Source organism: Anticarsia gemmatalis, chromosome 20, assembly GCF_050436995.1.
Source record: "Anticarsia gemmatalis isolate Benzon Research Colony breed Stoneville strain chromosome 20, ilAntGemm2 primary, whole genome shotgun sequence".
Classification (NCBI taxonomy): Eukaryota; Metazoa; Arthropoda; class Insecta; order Lepidoptera; family Erebidae; genus Anticarsia; species Anticarsia gemmatalis.
The window spans coordinates 5112207-5130677 of record NC_134764.1 but is presented as its reverse complement, the minus strand read 5'-3'; the positions used below and the strand labels follow the sequence as shown (position 1 = coordinate 5130677).

The 18471-nt window shown below is 35.7% G+C and overlaps 2 protein-coding genes and 1 long non-coding RNA gene across 7 annotated transcripts; 2 read left to right on the top strand and 1 right to left on the bottom strand.

Moving 5' to 3' along the window:
* The first annotated feature begins 506 nt into the window (after positions 1-506).
* On the top strand, positions 507-11314 carry su(w[a]) (suppressor of white-apricot). Of its 5 annotated transcripts, none has more exons than XM_076127443.1 (14): positions 507-780; positions 1687-1856; positions 2815-2975; positions 3244-3460; positions 3583-3644; positions 3943-4144; positions 4564-4743; positions 5120-5377; positions 5683-6444; positions 6762-6886; positions 7091-7181; positions 7275-7329; positions 7590-7625; positions 7813-11314. In XM_076127443.1, exons 1-14 carry the CDS (start codon positions 587-589, stop codon positions 8141-8143), a joined length of 2844 nt encoding a protein of 947 aa, XP_075983558.1. In that variant the 5' UTR covers positions 507-586; the 3' UTR covers positions 8144-11314. The 5 variants fall into 5 exon arrangements, with proteins under 5 accessions (XP_075983558.1, XP_075983555.1, XP_075983554.1 ...); XM_076127440.1 differs by having other exon boundaries at positions 6759-6886; XM_076127439.1 differs by having other exon boundaries at positions 5120-5383.
* LOC142981489 (uncharacterized) lies at positions 3299-13046 on the bottom strand. The gene is made up of 4 exons (XR_012959938.1): positions 12991-13046; positions 11345-11415; positions 3554-3642; positions 3299-3433 (listed from the first exon to the last, which is right to left on the bottom strand). It is a non-coding gene; the product is annotated as an uncharacterized LOC142981489 (long non-coding RNA).
* Positions 13047-13115: 69 nt separating this feature from the next.
* LOC142981767 (inositol oxygenase-like) lies at positions 13116-17527 on the top strand. Its single transcript, XM_076127871.1, has 7 exons — positions 13116-13223; positions 13790-13970; positions 14899-15107; positions 15930-16066; positions 16383-16517; positions 16892-16987; positions 17245-17527. Exons 1-7 carry the CDS (start codon positions 13215-13217, stop codon positions 17351-17353), a joined length of 876 nt encoding a protein of 291 aa, XP_075983986.1. The 5' UTR covers positions 13116-13214; the 3' UTR covers positions 17354-17527.
* The last annotated feature ends 944 nt before the right edge of the window (positions 17528-18471 follow it).

The window sequence follows — 18471 nt, the reverse complement described above, 5'->3', positions numbered from 1 at the left end:
GCTTATATCAGAATGCTCAGAATTTTAATCAATTTATCAAAAAAAAAATCTATTTGGTGGAAATAAGAATATAGGCTACCTACATTTAGTCGTCGTTAATGATTTAAAAGTATTAAAGTATATAAGTGAAATAAGTAGGTAATTACGAGGAATATAATTTTAAATCAACGGGAAATAATGGTTATGAACAACCTTACTTAGTGAGGACATTTTCAAGTTTTCAACTATTTTCGACCTAGCGTTTCAAAGAGTTTCATTCAAGGCATTCGATCGATCGGTTAAAAACAAAATTGAAAATTAATTCCTGAACGAACATACCTATTCCAGTTGTAATTTTGTTACATTCTCTGTGTACAATATGTAAAAGATATCATTATATTCTAAAAAACGCATTTATTTGTAACAAACAACTAGCACAATCTGATTCAACAATTTTTAGACGCCTGCCCCTAATATTCTGATAGAGTGACAATAATTGACATAAGGCAAGGCACATGTCATAATTTCCGAACGTGACTTCATGTCCTACCACGGTGTGAATTCGGCGTAGGTTCATGTTTTTGTAATTTATTATTTATATTTGAAAATGTCTCTAAAGTGGACTGGAAGTCAAAGTGAGTCCGGTATATTAAGAAAGAGTGAATTCAAGGAGAAGAAAGAAGACCTTTTCGTGTTCGGCTACTCGTGCAAATTGTTCAGGGACGATGATAAAGCCCTTCACATTGATCAAGGCAAACACCTCATTCCGTGGATGGGGGATGAAACATTGAAAATCGACAGGTTCGATCAGTTTTTTACTATAAGACTGCTAACTGTGGCGCTATAAACCTACAAAAGATAGTTGTATAACAGAAAAAAATAAATTTTCGGAAGATCTTTAAGTATTTCGCAGAGAATGTTTGTACGAAGTAAGGTGACCGGGAAGAACGAGCTTGGGGTGCCTCGAGTGCTCGCGGCGTCGTGTTTTGTTATGGTGACAACCGACGGTGGTATGTATAACCTGCAACGGTTAACTTGCGTATGTATAACAATATAAGATCCAGGTGTTCAAAATTTAAAAATAATCTAGCTGAGAAATAACTATGTATCTGTCCAACAAGTCTTTATGAGTATTCTCTTCTATTTTTTCAACTTTGTATAGACCAGAGATACAGCTCTAATAAGTTAGTAATAGAAAATGAATACAACAAACAATGTTAGGTCAATCATAAGTGTGTAAGGTACCATTTTGTTACTATGGTTTATTTAGGATTATATTCAAAATTGTGTATTGTTGGACAACAAATTGAAGAAGATATTGGCTATGTTATAGTATAAACAGACTGATAATGGCATATTGTAAATAAGTGTTTCTGTAAACATTGTATAAGAGTCTGAGGAACTAATAGATATGAGTAGTGCATGAATTCAGTATGGAGCTATGTTATTAAAATATGCAATGAGGAAAACAGTAAATAATACCAATTATGTATTATATTACATACCTACTCAATTTTATTACAAAAACAAACAAAACATAAGCTCTATTCTAAATTAGTTTCTTAGCAATAGCATATTATGTAGCGAACTATAAAAATATGCCTTTACAAAATTATCTTACTCTCGCAAAACGGTTCCTCTTGTAAAGAAGTTGGCGTAATAGTTTGTGTTCATTCGTATAATTAATATTGGGTAATATTTGGCTAGGTATGATGCAAGGGGCGCTCTGCACGACCTGTCGAGGCTTGAGGCTCCACCGGGAGGCTACGACTGGCGCGTGGAACTTACGAAGGATCAGCTGGATGTTGAACAGCTGTGCGATGAAGAGAGATATAGAGCACTGCATACAGATGAGGATGAAGAAGAAATGTATAAAGGTTAGTTTTTGAAGGCACTTTTTCTATTGTGATACATATTAAATCAATTATTTGTTAATCTCTTGAATATGGTTGTATATTATGTAATTAAAATCGTCTCAATAGCAACATAGTAATGTCTATTGTAAAGGTTCCAAAAGAAGGTCATATTGCCCAAAAGTGGTAGCAGGTCCTAAATCAAATCATAAATAATCTAGAAATTCAGAAACCTGTATGTATTTCCTTTGTAAATGGAGACCAATGATCCTCACCACAATTTATTTGTAAATGGCTGCAATCAGTTATATATATAACCTTATTTCAATCTAAAGAGTGCCATCCTTAGTAAATTAAATTAAAAGTAACTATAAGTTTTCATTATTTTACTCTTTTATACCTTGAAAGTATTCCTTATGACACAAGGTCTTACTTTACTATAAATAGATAATGTGTATTTTTATCATATTTTTATCATGAGACTGATTACTTATTATCTTTTATGTAAACATGAACATAATGAAGTGAGGGAATCTTACATCTAGTAAATAAATCAATTTAGGTCATAGGAAAAGTTAAATATAAACTTGTTATCAAACTATTATGTATAATGCATTTGTTAAATAGACTTGTTTGTGCTATAAATTTGCATCTTTTTTGCTCGTAAATGTCATGTCGAGATTTGCGATGATGTTGAAGGCAAACAGATTTTGAATAATACCTAATTTGAAATTAATAGATTACGTACATACATAATATTACTCTTGAAATACACCCGCGTTTCGCCATTAACAATGTTAGTCCCATGTAATAGGGGGCGAGCATATTGCCAGGTACTTCGCATGTTAGCAAACAGCAACAAAAAAATATATGAAAACTACGACATATGTGAATCATCATTGCCATCACTATCATCATCATGATCGATTGTTATCAGCATATTTGTGACATTTTCTTAACCAAACTATCGATTATTCATCAGAGGAAGAGCTGAAGCGTCTCCACGCAGCTGGCTATGGTCAAGTAGGCTTCAACTACGACGCGCCGGCTGAACCAACGCCAGCCACACCACCAGTAGAAATTGATGAGCCGTTCCTACCAACTGCTGCCTTCAAAGCACTGCTCCCCGTTGACATCGTGTTGGTGAGTTGTACAATGCGATTTATGTTTATACTAGGAATGGTATAAAGCTTGTCTATAGTATATTAAAGGTTGAAGGTATTAAAGAGGCAATGAAAAATTCAGCCGCCTGACACACTTACTGACTAATTATAACGATAACAATAAGTTTAAATTAATAATGAACCTACAAATAAAATCCGTTTCTTCTAGCTTTAACTTGTGTATTTCTTAACCTTCTAAAATGTTCAAATTATCTGTATTCATTTTCACGTTTTTGTTTTGTTTGCAGCCCGAGTCCCTCAAACAGAACGCCATAATAGAGAAGACAGCCAACTTCATAGCATCTCAAGGGGCTCAGATGGAGATCCTCATCAAGGCGAAGCAGCGTGACAACCCGCAGTTTCAATTCCTCGGCCGAGACTCAAACCTGCACCCGTATTATACCGCGCTCATCGGCTTGGTGAAAGCTGGCAAGTGGCCTGAGAAGAAAGTTGAAGTTGTTGAAGGTACATTTGTAATATTATGAATCACTTGGTTTGATAATATTTCATGCATCTAGGCATCCAATCATACTCTGCATACTATGTATTTTTACATACCTATTTCATTTTTGATTGCTTCTTTACAGAAAAGCCACCAGAGAATGAAGAATATTTACACCCAAGTCTGGCAGCAACTGTCATTGAATCTGTAAGTACATATTAGTATTATTTTTCATTACATACGCAGGTTGTTGCTTACGTATACTAAAGATGGCTAATTCATACGTGAGTTAGAGTAGGATTTTTTAACAAAAGCAGGACAACTCTTCTTACTTAAACATCTTCACTTAGCACTATAAAAAAATCTGGAATACACTGCACCTTCGAATAGCGAGACGTAGTTATTTAGAGCCGGCCAATTCTGTAATCACTGCTAACAGCGCACCTATAGCCTAAAGTCATGTGAATTATACCGTAATTTTATAATAATATGTGAATATTCCTAGGCGCCTGCAATCCCAAGTATCCACTACAAGCCGTCCGCAGACTGCGACTACACGATGTTGATCAGTAAGATGCGCGGCGAGGGGGAGGGCGAGAGCTCGGTGCGCGGGGACGTGCCGCCGCCCGGCACCGAGCCGCCAAGACACACCGCGCAGATATCTCGTGCCCCCGTCATGTACACCCGGGGGGCTGATGGCAATCATGGTACATATTGCATTTTATGAATCTTTATTAGTGTTTCAGATCGTTTAAGTAAAACTGGCCAGGTTATTTAGGTTTATATCTATCGATAATTGGGTACATTGTCTGTTCAATCACTCTGCTGGTGGATGGCGCTGTGCAATGGGCTATGTCGATACGAACAGCAAGATTTCATAGAGCAAAATCGATACATGGTCCGAGACTTAACGTTACCTAACATTCACTAAGCAATCACTGAAAACGTTTGAGAATTTGTCACAGAAATGTGGGAATAACTTAGTCTGATTCACCATTCGAACTCTAGGCTTCTGCTCGTATCACTACGGCTACTGCAGTAGTCAATTTGGCCATTATTAAAGGCACTGAAATATCTAGAAAAAAGATTTTGATTGACTAAAGACTAATTATTTTCTTCACTTTAGTGGATCCAACCGCTCAACCGGCACCAACACCAACCTACACGCAACAATACGCGCCGTACTATCACCAATACTTGGCTCAAGAGCAGGAGAAGCTCAAGAAGCAGCACCCCGCGCCGCTCAAGTCTACGGGACTCAGTCTTATGAAAAACTACAATACTGACTCCGATTCTGATGTCTCGGGTAAGTGTTACTTATGGTCGCCGGTGGCAATATCTATAGTTAGGGATTGGGGTGGTTACTTTTCTTTGTATGTTACTTAAAAGTCAATTAGAACTTTGTAGATCGCTTTATTCCTAGATATATAATAGTCAATAGCCGTGTAAGCAATAAAGAAAACCTAAGTTTGTGTTTTTAAAACTTGTAACCAATAGTTTAGCTTTTTAGGGGATACCTTTTGAAAAATAAGTAGCTTAAGTCTTCGTTTAAGTGTGAAGATATGATGTTTGATCCCATGTATCCTCTATATTGCGTGTCATCACTATATTCATGCCATGTTAAAATATGGCATAATATAGATACATAGAAATCAGAATTCTAATGCTAAACATTTCTACAGACTTCGACGACAGCTCATCAACGGACAGCAAAGAGCCCGCAATAGCAACACCACCGGACGACGTACAAATAGTGATCGACAAGATGGCGGCCTATGTGGCACGTAATGGCGACGAGTTCGCGGACATCGTGCGAGCTAAGAACGACCCGCGGTTCACCTTTCTTGAGCCTGAGAATGTGTACCATCCGTATTATAGACGACTGATGCAGCAGAAGAGAGGCGATGTTAATGGCAAGGAGAAGAAGAAGAAGTCTAGTGGTATGTGTAAGTTTGTATTTTGTTAAGGTTTTGTGTTGTCGTAATTTGTAGGTATAGAAAGAAAGGGTTGCTATACACTACTGTACCGTTTTTTTGGCAATTTTGGACATTCATTTTGAACTGTTTTATTTTAACAAACTAAAAAAAAATATTGCCTTTATCGGTTTTCTTCACTTGGTTAAATTTAATCTTGTAATAGAGACTTTTACAAAGTGTATCGGTCCGGAGGCCAGAATGTCCGGCTTTCCCAAAAAATATAATTTTAATACAATCATATAGCTAAATCTAACCTTTTCTCTACACAGCTCCCGTATCATTCTCAATCAAGAAACTGAAAGAACCGGACCCAATATTACCAAAACCAGCGCTACCATACGAGTCAAGTTCCGACGAAGACCCAGAGAAACACGCGGACAAACAGACAGACAAACAAGAAGAAGTAAAAGAGACACCTAAAGTAGTACCATTCTTAGCAAACAATGTACCACCAGCAATAGTATACAAGATAGATTCACAAGTTAACAATGAAATACCTGTAGTTAAAGCTGTGGAACCGGTTAAACCTGTTGTCAAAGTGACCCCTAAACCTACCCCTGTGGTAACACCCCCTGAAGTGAAAAAAGAACCCCCTAAGCCAGCAAAAATTGAAGAAAAACCACCTGTGATTGAACAAAAACCGGTAGTACAAGAAGTTGAAGTCAAAGTGGTTGAGCCGGAGAAAAAGGAAATAGTTGTTGAGGAAGAGAAGGAACGAGAGAGGGACAGAGTTAGAGACAGGGAGAGGGAAAGAGAAAGGGATAGGGAAAAAGAGAGCTCTCATAAACGTGAAAAGAAAAAACATAGGGATAAGAAAAAAGAATACCGGTCTAAGTCTGAAAGTAGAGATTCGAGGCGCAATGAACGCAGGAGTGTAGAGCGAGAGAAGAAAAGAGAGATCAGAGAAAAAGAAGAGAGAGAGAGCAAGAGAGCTAAATACAGTAGAGACGAGCTGGAGAACGAAGTTATATCGCTGGAGGACAATTCTGATGATTTGATCGATTTGACGGGAGATCAGTCGGATTCTAAAGGTGAGTTTGATAGAAATAACAATTTAGACCTTATAGCTATTAGAGATTATATTATTACCTTTCAAGTTCAAAGAATGATACGGACACTTATTGTCTGTATCATGCTATTGTGATGATTATCAATGGATGTAATCTGTAATCGATATAAAATGTGCCTTATTTTTTGTGTATAGTATTTGACATCTAGAGTTAGTTTGTTATGGCTTTACTCAGAGAAATGTACCAATACCTTTTTATTCGAAGTGTTATAAAGTCAACAATAGATTAACAGTATGTTTGTTACTAGTATAAACATATAAAGCATTGTGTAACAGTAGAGGAGACAGAGGCCGAGCGCGCTAAGCAGCAGGAGCGTCGTCGGCGCGCGGCCGAGTTCCTCAAGAAAGTAGGCGTCGACCCCTCCGCCGCACAACTGCCTACCTCTTCACTTGCTAGCGCTATGGTACGTACCTTATTACTATACTATACTTCCTATAACTTTACCTCCATAATATATGAACATTTTGATTAAGAAATGATAACGTGTGCTTCAAAGATAGATTTTTGTAATTAAAAATAGGCAGCTTATCCTTGATTTGCGTATGGTATGGTAGTATTTGAATTCAATAAAAGAATATGAGATATGTAAGAATTGTATTGTCTTCAGGTGGATACATTAGAATCTTTGCGAAAGAAGAAGGCAGAAGAAGAAGAGAAGAAACGTAGACGTGACAAAAGACGTCACCGTGACAGACGAGGTGAGTACTTTTTTACTACTTAGCTTTTAGAAGCAACGAATTAAATCAAACTAACGCAGCGCCTTTAAAATTTATCTGTATATTTTTTTTCAGATTACGACGACGAATCCGAAAGATCGCACAGAAAAAGTAAACGCAGAAAGTACAAGTGAGTCCATTGATATGATATTGTCTATTTATCATTAGCGGTAAATCCGTTGGTCATTTTTTCGTACCATGAAAGTATACTGTATATATCAGGATTGCCCTCTGTGAAAGTAAATCCTTTGACAAAACAAATATCATGTTATATCTATCGCTCTGTTGCTCTGAAACAACTTCTCTACGATTTATGTCTCCAAATGGTTACTGGGACGAGTCTTTTACAAAACTATGAGCTCTGTTTAATACGTACTTTATATTTCTCAGGTCCTCCGATGATAATGACGACTCAGATATTGATAGGTAAGCATTTAATTTAATGTTACAACAACCTTGTTCAAATCGGTAAACACGTCTAAATGGTGTGATTGGTTTTCACAAATGCACGTGCGTAGTTTCACGCTTTAATATGAGGAAAAGGTAGTTCTAACTAACAAAAAATTCTCAACCCTTTATTAGCAAAGATAATAACCAAAATACTCTTTCACAGTTCAAAAAAGAAGAAACGCAAAAAAGACAGGAAACACAGCTCAAAGAACAAAAAGAAGAGAAGGCGGGAGAACGACGCAGAAGAAGAAGATCCTCCATTACCAGTCAACATAGACCTTACGAACACTCTGAAAGAACTACGAACATCATCTCCTACTAAAGAACTAGGGCTACAGGACGTAGAAGAATCAACCATTAACTTTGTACGGCAAGACAGTTCCGACGACGAGCTGGTAAGAGTTAAGAGGAAGATTGAGAGGGAGTACAGCGAGGGGGAGTGGTCTAGTGATAGTGAAGGAGATTCTAAGTCTTCTGCCAGTAGAGAAGAATGATTTGTATAGAGATAGTTAGGTTATTGGTATGTTGTGGAGATTCTACTTGGTTATTTGTGTTTCCTTGCTTCTAAAAATACGTAAAGCCAGTTCTGCACCTCAACTCTTACCGCTGTGTCGGTTTGGCGACTTTTTGGGCTATGAGAGAGAGCGTACGATTATATTGGGCACTCCAAAAATCCCTTACACGGTTGGCCGGTTTCAATTAAATTGGCCGCCGTTGTAGCCATATATCTACTAGGAAGACATTATGATTCATAGTATTTTTTACTGTATCATCTCATGTTGGAGGGAGGCTACGCAAATACAAATAACCAAAAGAGATCTCACAATTACGGAATGAATAAGGCATGTTTGTGAACCTAAAATAGTACTAGTGATAAATAAATTGCAATATTTCAAGATTTTAATTAACTATATGGGTTTGTAGGTCATGTGTGTCTGTCAGTCATGTCATGAATCTGAATAAATGGAGACTTGCTAAGTGTTGTGATCAAGAGTGAAATAGTCTGTAAAGTGCAAAATATTATTTCATAAAAACTGTGTCCGGTCGTTGTCAATTAAGATAACAGTCGTTCAGCCACGTCAAAGGGTTTCCGACAGCTATAACCACTTTGATACTTGGTTGAGCACTAAACAGATGTTAATATGGATTTTTTTTTCTTTATTGACTACATAATATAGACTATACCGGTTTAACTAACAATGAACCATTTATAAATGCTGCCAGTTCAATATTATGATACTGCCCTGAGAAATTACAACTTGCAAGTGTACAAGGTATTAAAGTTAGTTTAAATAGATAACTCCTTATTCATAAACATATTCTAGTGAAGGTACTACTATAATATATGTTCTCTTTTTAGGTAACAATGTTTTAAATATTGATGTTTCATTTATTTGTAAAGACATCTAATTCGTTAACCGTTTAAAATCTGGTGTGCGCATTATGTATTCGTCAAATAATATATAACCTATCCTAGAATGAAATGACAGCAAATGTATGAAAACCTGGCAAAATATTCCACATCAAGCTATCCGATACTTATTCATAGATATAGGCTCTTAAATTTCTGTAATACTGCATCCCGGTTAACTTATTAACGTCTTTCGTTCTTCATATCTTAATGTTAAATGGCATTAAAGACATGACAATTTGTTGTCCGATTCGCCCTTCTAGTACTGACCTGAGAATGCCTGAGGATTTTGATGTTGATAACAGTAATAATCTTACGTCAGATAGTGCTTTTATTTTGATAAACGTAAAACAGTTTTAGCTAGACTTGTTAGTGCACGTGACTTCCTCCGCTCTTACACACTTCATATATTTTTAACAGTTCTTAGATAATTTCCTATTTCTAGCTATACTTACGTTCTTTTTAGACCAGTCAGTAAACTCTTTTAACCGATAGAAATTAATAATAACTAAATTTAATCTTACTAAAGTAGTATAAACGCCCAATTTTAAATAAGTAGTTAATAATAAAATAAACAATAATTTGATGGCAATAATGAAGGAATTAAAACTATTTACATAAAATAACTAACCTTCCAGATAGACATCAGAATTAGAATAGTGTATTTTTAAATTTCAACTAGACTACATTGACTGCCACGTGAAATACATGAAATGGAGGTAGTCCATCTAAAGCACCTTTTCGAATAGTACCTGGACGGGTGCTCTAGATAGACTTCCTCATGAAATGGAATAGGAATTACGTATATCCATGAGATAGAAGAACTAGTGTCAGCTGTGACTGTGTGACTAATGTTTTTAATTGGGACAATATTATGATATTAAATGTGTTTTAGCATTACTTTGTTTTTATATGTAGCTGAATATGCAAACCGTTTTACTACGAAACCCGCTTTTATTGTTTCGAGACCAATCGATTTTAAATTATCATACAAAATATTCACTCGGATTTATTTGTACTGTCTTATAAAATAATAAACGTCGTGTTAGCTTTGTACATACTCCAACAACTAAGTAGAAAGCCCTGAATGCAAAGTTCGTGGCCGCCGAAGGTATATAAAATTCAATATTTAAAATATGAGTGAGCCGCACCGCTGTCCTGTCTTATACAGCAACATTATATGGGAAACACACTATTATTTATTATAATCTAGATCCATCGTGCATATTAAGTCTCTCCACTAAGTTGCAGGACTATTGTTAAACAGTCTTTTGGTCTCTTTCACTCATATATAGTTTCCAAATAGATTGAAAGTGACATAACAACTAATCAGAGCTTACACGACATTTATAAGACATATATCCCCGGTTTCTGAGATACGTTTAGCGGTAGTTTATCTATTCAATAGCGTTTAAACTCGTATACAAAAAAAACTGTTTGAATATATAAACTACCGCTAAATGTGCCTCAGAAACCGGGCAATAGAGTTTTGCAGTTAGACATTTGTTTTATTTCTTTAAACTAATTGGTCTTAACATAGTGCAATTTTATTTTAAACATGTCCGTTGTTTATTCGTAGAGTGTATTTACCAATAGATTCATACAATCATGTTGTTATTTGTAATTAGTGAAATATATTAATTGACTAGTAATATGTATGTTATTGCATCTCATAGAAGTTGATTTTAAGTTTTAATTTTACTTGTTAATACACAATTAAGTTTTTCATGTAAAGTCCGCGTAATGTAGTACATATTAATAATTTTATATACAGCAAAGTAATAATGATCATTTTTTTGTATAAATTGTCCTCGTTAGCCGATTTAGTTAATTCGTTTTTCATGATTATGTTTTAGAAATGCGTATGTTTTTTATTCCATATTCTCGATCTTCGGAGATTGCTGTTCATGTGAATTTTAAGAAAATAATTTATTACTCAACCACCAAAAAAGTGTAAAATCTTAACTACTTTTGTAATATCGGATTTATTTTCATTTTGTGTCTTTCAAATAGACTTCTTTTATGTGGTTAGCGAAACAGATCCTGTGTAAATACACAAAAAAATCTAAAACGAAGACTACTTATGTTATAAAAACTACAATATGACAAAGCATTTACTGAAAAAACCTATTGATCCTGAAAGTACATGATGTGAACGAAACCTTTTAACTGTGTGCAGTTTGTTATTGAACGTGTACACACGCCTTATGTTACGACTCTGTAATATAGTTAATAATAAATTAGTTTTATATTATTATTGCGTTTTATTTTAAGGAATAACTACCCTTAGCTTCATCGTAGTGCCTTTACGGTGCAAGCCGTGAGTTGACCAATCTCGATGCGGAAATCTCCAGTCTGGAATAGTAAAAACAGTGTCATTGGCCGATTCGCGGTCCGCTACGCTACGTTCTGCCAAGCTCTGCTTTTGTGCAAACGAATCCCTATAAAGCAAAAGCAACAGCTAACTGAATGACAAAATTGAGTTCTAAATCAATAATTAATCTCTTGTTCAAGTTTAATATGATTAAAGAATTTAATAGCGACATGTCAGCAGTATTGTCAATATTCGGTAGTCGCTTGATAATATGGAAAAGTCCAAGTCATTCTTACAGGTCACCCCCTAAATCGTGGAAGGGTTTTATAAGAGCGACTGTCAATCAATCTAGGTTTTATTTATAACTATAGATTATTTTCATTCGTATCTCTTAACTGCTAAGGTGTATTTTCCCTTGACAATATCTCGCGGACAATATCAAAGCTATTACATGTTCCTACATAATTCTATGTCAATCATATTGTAATCCACTTGTAAATTCGCGGGTATACAACGGATTAGATAAGGTATCAGATGCTGAAAACAATTTGTTTGTTATCAAGGGATAGGTTCATACTGTCTTGATGTTCTACCTTATCTTAGGGTTTAACTATGGATTTATCAAAACAACCGTTGCCTATTTTGAGTTCCTGCCATGACGATTTGGAAAAACATTTCGTCGAGTCATGAAAGGCTCATCTGCTAAGACGGTAGCCGGATTACTACTAGGCTCCTGGCTCACTTAAAGATATTGTTCATGAAGCAGCACAATGAGCTGCATCTCTTGTGCACATGCAACATGCCTTTCGGGGCTGTAGTACCTAGGTATTTCAGTGTTCAGTAGAATTCAAGATTTCTGATGTAATAGAATATTACCGACGTACGGCGTCACAATATTTTGTATTATATTTATCAACGTCTATTATTTTATTTCTATTAAAGTATGGCCACTACCTTAAACTATTATGAACGTATTATTGAATTGGGTGTGAAGTCTTGCCGTCTTGCCGTCCGGCCGCCTTAATCAACAAAATCTTCGCCACTTGGAACATTCTCAGTTTTTTCTTTTGTCTTACATAAAGGCAATAAAGATGTTATTTAAACTGAATAGTAACACATTAAATATTTGACGTGTAATTTAGTTATTATTTTATTATATCGTAGATATTTGTAGTGTTCCAAAACAAGCTAACATTAAATTATTTTATGAGATTAGCATTTAGTTCTCTAGCTCTTATCGGCACGAGTTGGTTGCTTTATGGGCTATGGTTTAGAAATAAGTAATAGAACTCTTAATTAGAATATTCAAATTTTGAGGAATTTGAAGACTGCGCCCATTACAGATGTCGAAAACCGACAAGATGGTGTATTTAGATTCATTCTAGCTGCTTGAAGCCGCTTGTTACATTGTTATTTTAAGACATTTCTTAAGATGTGAACAGGATAGGTATTAAATGTTTACATCGAATACTCATCAGCATTTATTTCGAGTCGGCATTTTTTTCGTTGTAACCAAACTCACCGTCAAGTAACTAAACAAGAATGGAAGAAACGAGAGATTTAATTGTAGCCAAATTGTATCTCTGTGATGCTTGTGTATAATACAATGTACCTACCTACTACAAACCACTGCGCCACCCACGGTTATACAATAAAAACAACAGTAACAATCAGATGTGTGATGTCTATTAAAGAATTATCATTATCTGGGGGAGCTAAGCCCTGTTTATCAGATAGCGACTACTCGAGATGCGCTGAATTACTATAAAATGCTTAATCGACGTGTTGATCTCTCACACCTCAAGCAAGAGTTTAGGTGTGACAAGGAACCACCGCGAAAATGGCACAGGTAAGTTTAAACACATAATTTCTAAAAATTGTAAGATGGCGTACCTACTTTTAGATCAATACGGGAAATAACAAAAAAATTGAAAAGGACCTTCAGTTAGTTTGAATTCAATGTATTAACGCATATTTTACAAGTCAATTATCTTAATGAAATCAACCAACAGTAGGTACCTACCTATAGATATACCATTTACATAAATTTATCGCAAAGAGCGATGATTGTGTATGAGAAAAATATAGAGCATTAATCGGGTTCTACGTTTATAAGAGTGAAAATAATAATTGATCAGCGTATTTCACAAGGAGATTATTCTTCAAGTGGTATAATAAGTCAAACAATTGATTAGAAGGCTATACGATAAAATCGAGAGTTCATAATCCAGGAACAACTTAATAGCAACTATTTTTTTTTCTGGAAATGTATGAAGAAGCTAAACTTTCGTATCTCGAGGATTCTTCAGGATTAAACCAAAATTGGAAGCGGCTGGGGTTGTAAACTTAAAAATGTCTTAAGAGAGTAGGTACATTTTTCTTAATAATTTGTTCACCGGCCAATCTTGTTTCTAGACAAAAGGTGAAATATCGATGATCGATCCGTCGCAGCTGCTGCGTCCGGAGCCGACGTTCAACGACAAGCCCATCGACGCGTTCAGAGACTACACCGTGGATGACTCCGACCCCATCAGGGAGCGAGTGCGCAGGACTTACTATGACATGCACACTAATGTCACCGTCGATCTGGTTAAACGTAAGTAATTACGCGATTTCTGTGGTATGTTTCTATGTGACTGTATGTGGTTTAGGTAGGTAGGTACCTATTTCATGCGTAGCCTACACTATCTACAAATATTTACGGATCATAGTGATCATGAGCTCCTAGGTTTGATGATGGATCGCGCAAAGTGTACCTTTTTTATTTCTGTTCGAGTTTTCTCAAAAGGAACCCATAGATACGAAACGTGCATGCAAAATATGCATGTTAAGGTGTTTAGGCGTAATGTTAAAGATATTCTAGCGTGGGAAGGGTTTAATTTAGCCCAAAAGAATAATATTGAAAATTGTCTAAACACAGCTAAATTAACTTCTTAAGTTACTGTTAGCCTGTGGGTATGTTATAATAGATAGATAGTTATAAGTTTTAACACGTGGTTACGTACATAGGTAGAATAACAGCACATAAAGTGACGACTAAAGTTTATATCGTAGAACAGAGATAATCGTGACATTTTGCTCTTCAACTATAATGGTTTCATTGATATTATCGACTCATGCCGATAGTGCATCTGCTTGTAATCCCTGGATAATGTTGTTTACTGAACTTATCTTAACTAAGTAACTATACTATAACTAACAATAAATCTATTTTATTAAAAACCTAGATAGCCTTTAGCTACTGAATGTTTTTCTTCAAATTCTTCATATTTACCGTGATTAATTAGGAACTAATTACATATGCCGTATATTAACTAATTTTTGTATGAAGCCAATTATTATTGATCTTATTCGATGAATAATACCTATAATTTGCAGAAGAAATTTTACAGGCATAATATTACAGCTGTTTCAGAAATTAATGGAGATATTTATTTTTAGTCATAAATAAACTAGATCTTACGTTTTGCAAGCTTAATACTCTACTGCTTTTATCAAAACGTCAATAATTTGTTTTTTTACAGAGAAGCGTGAAAGATGGCTGAAGTTCAACACATTCAAGATGTCGATCAAGGACGCTCTGATCAAACTGAACGAGCTGGTGGACGAGTCTGACCCTGACACGGACCTGCCCAACATCGTGCACGCCTTCCAGACTGCCGAGAGGATTCGTGAAGACCATCCTGATGATGACTGGTTCCAACTTACTGGATTGATTCATGATCTTGGCAAGGTGCATACAACTTAACATGTTTTGTACCTATACGTTTCTTCGAAAGATGTTAGCGACTATGATTTCACCTAATTTTATAGAAAGACGCAAGTGCAAAGATGTAAGACACTTGGTTTGTCGGGTTTCATATTGATTAAAAAATATGCAAATCCGACGATTTTGTGTGAAAAACTAGTACCTACTTTATATCTACATAATTTCTTAATCATTTTGGCTGACCGAACACCAGTCTTTGCCTTACAGACTGACCAGTAGGACGAAAAATTACTGGTGCAGAATGTATTGTTACTTAATAATAATAAAAACAATCTGTGACGACGCTACTGATAAAGTGAGCAAAACACTATCTGTTGTGATATGTCGGGATAAAAATTCCAGTAGGGGCCAGTGATAACGCGGATCAACAATTAAGAGGTCGCAGTTGTACAGCAGGCTATCTGTGAGGTCAGCCGCGTGTTTCAGCTTGTGTTATTCATGGTTTAGTACATACAGATACGTACTTATTATGGAAGGAATGTATGCTTTTCTAGGTTCGGCCCTACAAAAGCTTGTCTACTAACAGTTTAGTAGCTTTATGCCACTCCAAAAAGTAAATTTGCGGAAGCTAAATAATTATCTTTGTGGACAAAATAAACCGTAGGCTGACGATGTTTTTCAGGATTTGTTCAATTTTGCCGTTGCAAAATCCATGCTTACTAAACAGAAGTACAGTACAGTACAGAACAGTCTATCAACACATTCAAGGGGATATTTCATAAAGTGTTTTCTTACATAAATCTTATGTAGATAGCCGAAAAATATTGTATTTTCGTACCTGTTCAGATCATGGCGTTCTACGACGAGCCTCAATGGTGTGTCGTAGGAGACACGTTCCCGGTGGGCTGCAAGTGGGCCGACTCCATCGTGTACGGTCCTGAGAGCTTCAAGGATAACCCTGACACCTACAACCCGAAATACAAGTAAGCAAAATACATTTTACAATATACCTTTGTAATTAAAACAAAAAATGAAACTTAATGGCGGGATAAACAATGGCGTTAACCACGAGAATCGCTGAATTTGAACTAAGGTTCAATATGTTCAGCGACTTTTGTACCTACCTGTAAAATCTCTTTGCTTGGAGTAACTTCTTTTTGCGTCGCAAAAACATTACATTTCTCTGTCATATAAATGGAAACGCAAAAAAGTTCTCTTACATATTGGGAAAAGCCTTAAAATTGTTGATAGCCAATCTTATAACAATACCTTCATATAATGTTTTGTTTTCCACTATAGCACAAAGTACGGCATGTACGAGCCTCACTGCGGTCTGGACAACTTGCTGATATCCTGGAGTCACGACGAATACATGTACCAATTCCTCAAGCACAATAAGAGTACCATCCCAGAGAAAGGCCTTTACATGATCAGGTACGAAGTATTTTTATAATAATTGTTTAGAACAGGGTAGTTGCAGTAAGTAACTAGTCAAATTAGCTACTCTTTATGAAATGTCAAAAATACGATTAAGTGACGTGCCTATGTCTTCCTGTCTTTAATAAATTGAATTTTAACATTATTAACGAAAACATTAACATAGCATGAGCATTTTGGATTTTCAATATTTTTCTGTTGACCCAGTCAACTGTTCTATAACGCTGTACACATCAGGCAAATTTGTTCGAAAATAATTTAGATAATCTTCTTAAAAGTCGCAAGATTTATCCATATTTTTCAGTGACCATAGGTAGAGAACTGATTGTAGTAGGGGAACGGAAAACATTTTAATTGTTTGTGTTTTCCAGATACCACTCTCTGTACCCGTGGCACGCTGGTGGCGACTACCGACACCTCACCAATGAGAAGGATGAGCAGATCCTGCAGTGGGTCCTTGAATTCAAGTGAGTAGTTACAACAATAATAAGTGCAACTGTTTTAATTGGCGATACTTAGCTTGTAGGAGTCTTAACTCGTAATCTCACTTAACTGTTTATGTTCTTACATCAAATACTGATGTGGTGACGATGACGATTTAGAAGGCTTTCACGAACCTGAGAAAAGTTGTGTTTTATATTAGTGGTAAACCAAACGACCCATAAATTTAGTTTCGATTTTTGGTTTGCATTTTCTCGATATTTACCTAATGTCTTTTATTCAGCAAATACGACTTGTACACGAAAAGCACAAAGGTCCCCGACATCGAGGCGCTGTGGCCCTACTACGAGAAGCTCATTGAGAAATACATTCCTGGCGTGTGCGAGTTTTAAACATAACCAACCACCTAACTACATATATTTTCCCGGCAATCAAGAAATGACTTTGTATATAGCCACATATTTATAGATTGCTTAATACTTTCATCAAAAGTTTTGGACCTGAACAATGTACATAAAATAACTTATATGTAACCTATATGAATCATTAAATTATTTTAATAAGAACTTATGAGTTTTCTTTTAATACATGGAACTAACCCAAGAACCTTTTATCCTTGACCGTGCGTGATCCCTAAAAGACTGAGAACAGAAATACGAAACAGCTTACTGAACTCGTAACTCGCAGTTAAGACACGGAGATCTCTCATTTGCCAATAAGACAAGCCCCTATTGTAAACCCAGTAGTACTACGCAGTTATTTTAAGATTAAGTCCAGTTAAAACTGGATCCATTGCAATAGAGGTCCCTTGTCACGTCACAATAGTCCAGTTACTTATAAAGGTCAAGAATCATGCGTGTTAGAGAATTTACAATAGAAGCTTAGAATTTTGCAATAAGATGCGGATTATATTCGCTATCAAATGATAGTAAGTGAGTATTAAATACATGGAGTAGACACTGGCTGAAATGTGTATTTCAAACGGGACATACTATTTTTAATGACTTTCAAGTAAGACTACAGGAGCTATCTTGTCCCATACCTTCTTTAAAGACAATGAATAAAAGTGTACCTAAGAATATTTAACTGGAAGAATGTGCCTATCTACATCACACGCTGACTGTATTTTTGAGCTCAACTTTATGTCGTTATTGCAGGATTCGTCTTTAAGATACTTAGTACCTATTTTGTAGGTAGATACATATGTACTAATGGCTAGTAGTACCTAAAGATGTCTAGCTGATAGTAGACAACAATTTGTTTTAATAACATGTTGTGATCTATGAACACGTGCGACGTAACGTGCGCGGGTGCATCGCGATCACGAGAAAAGTGATAAATTTTAATTATGTATCTAAAATGTAAAAGTCATCTACGAGAGACTTAGTTATAATTGATTGGTATAGATTTTTTTATTATCATTTTAAACCCTATTGCTTTTTTATTTCAAGTAGTCTAGATCGTGGAGGTGTAAAAAAAAATATTGTTTCTTAGGTACATGAATAATTGC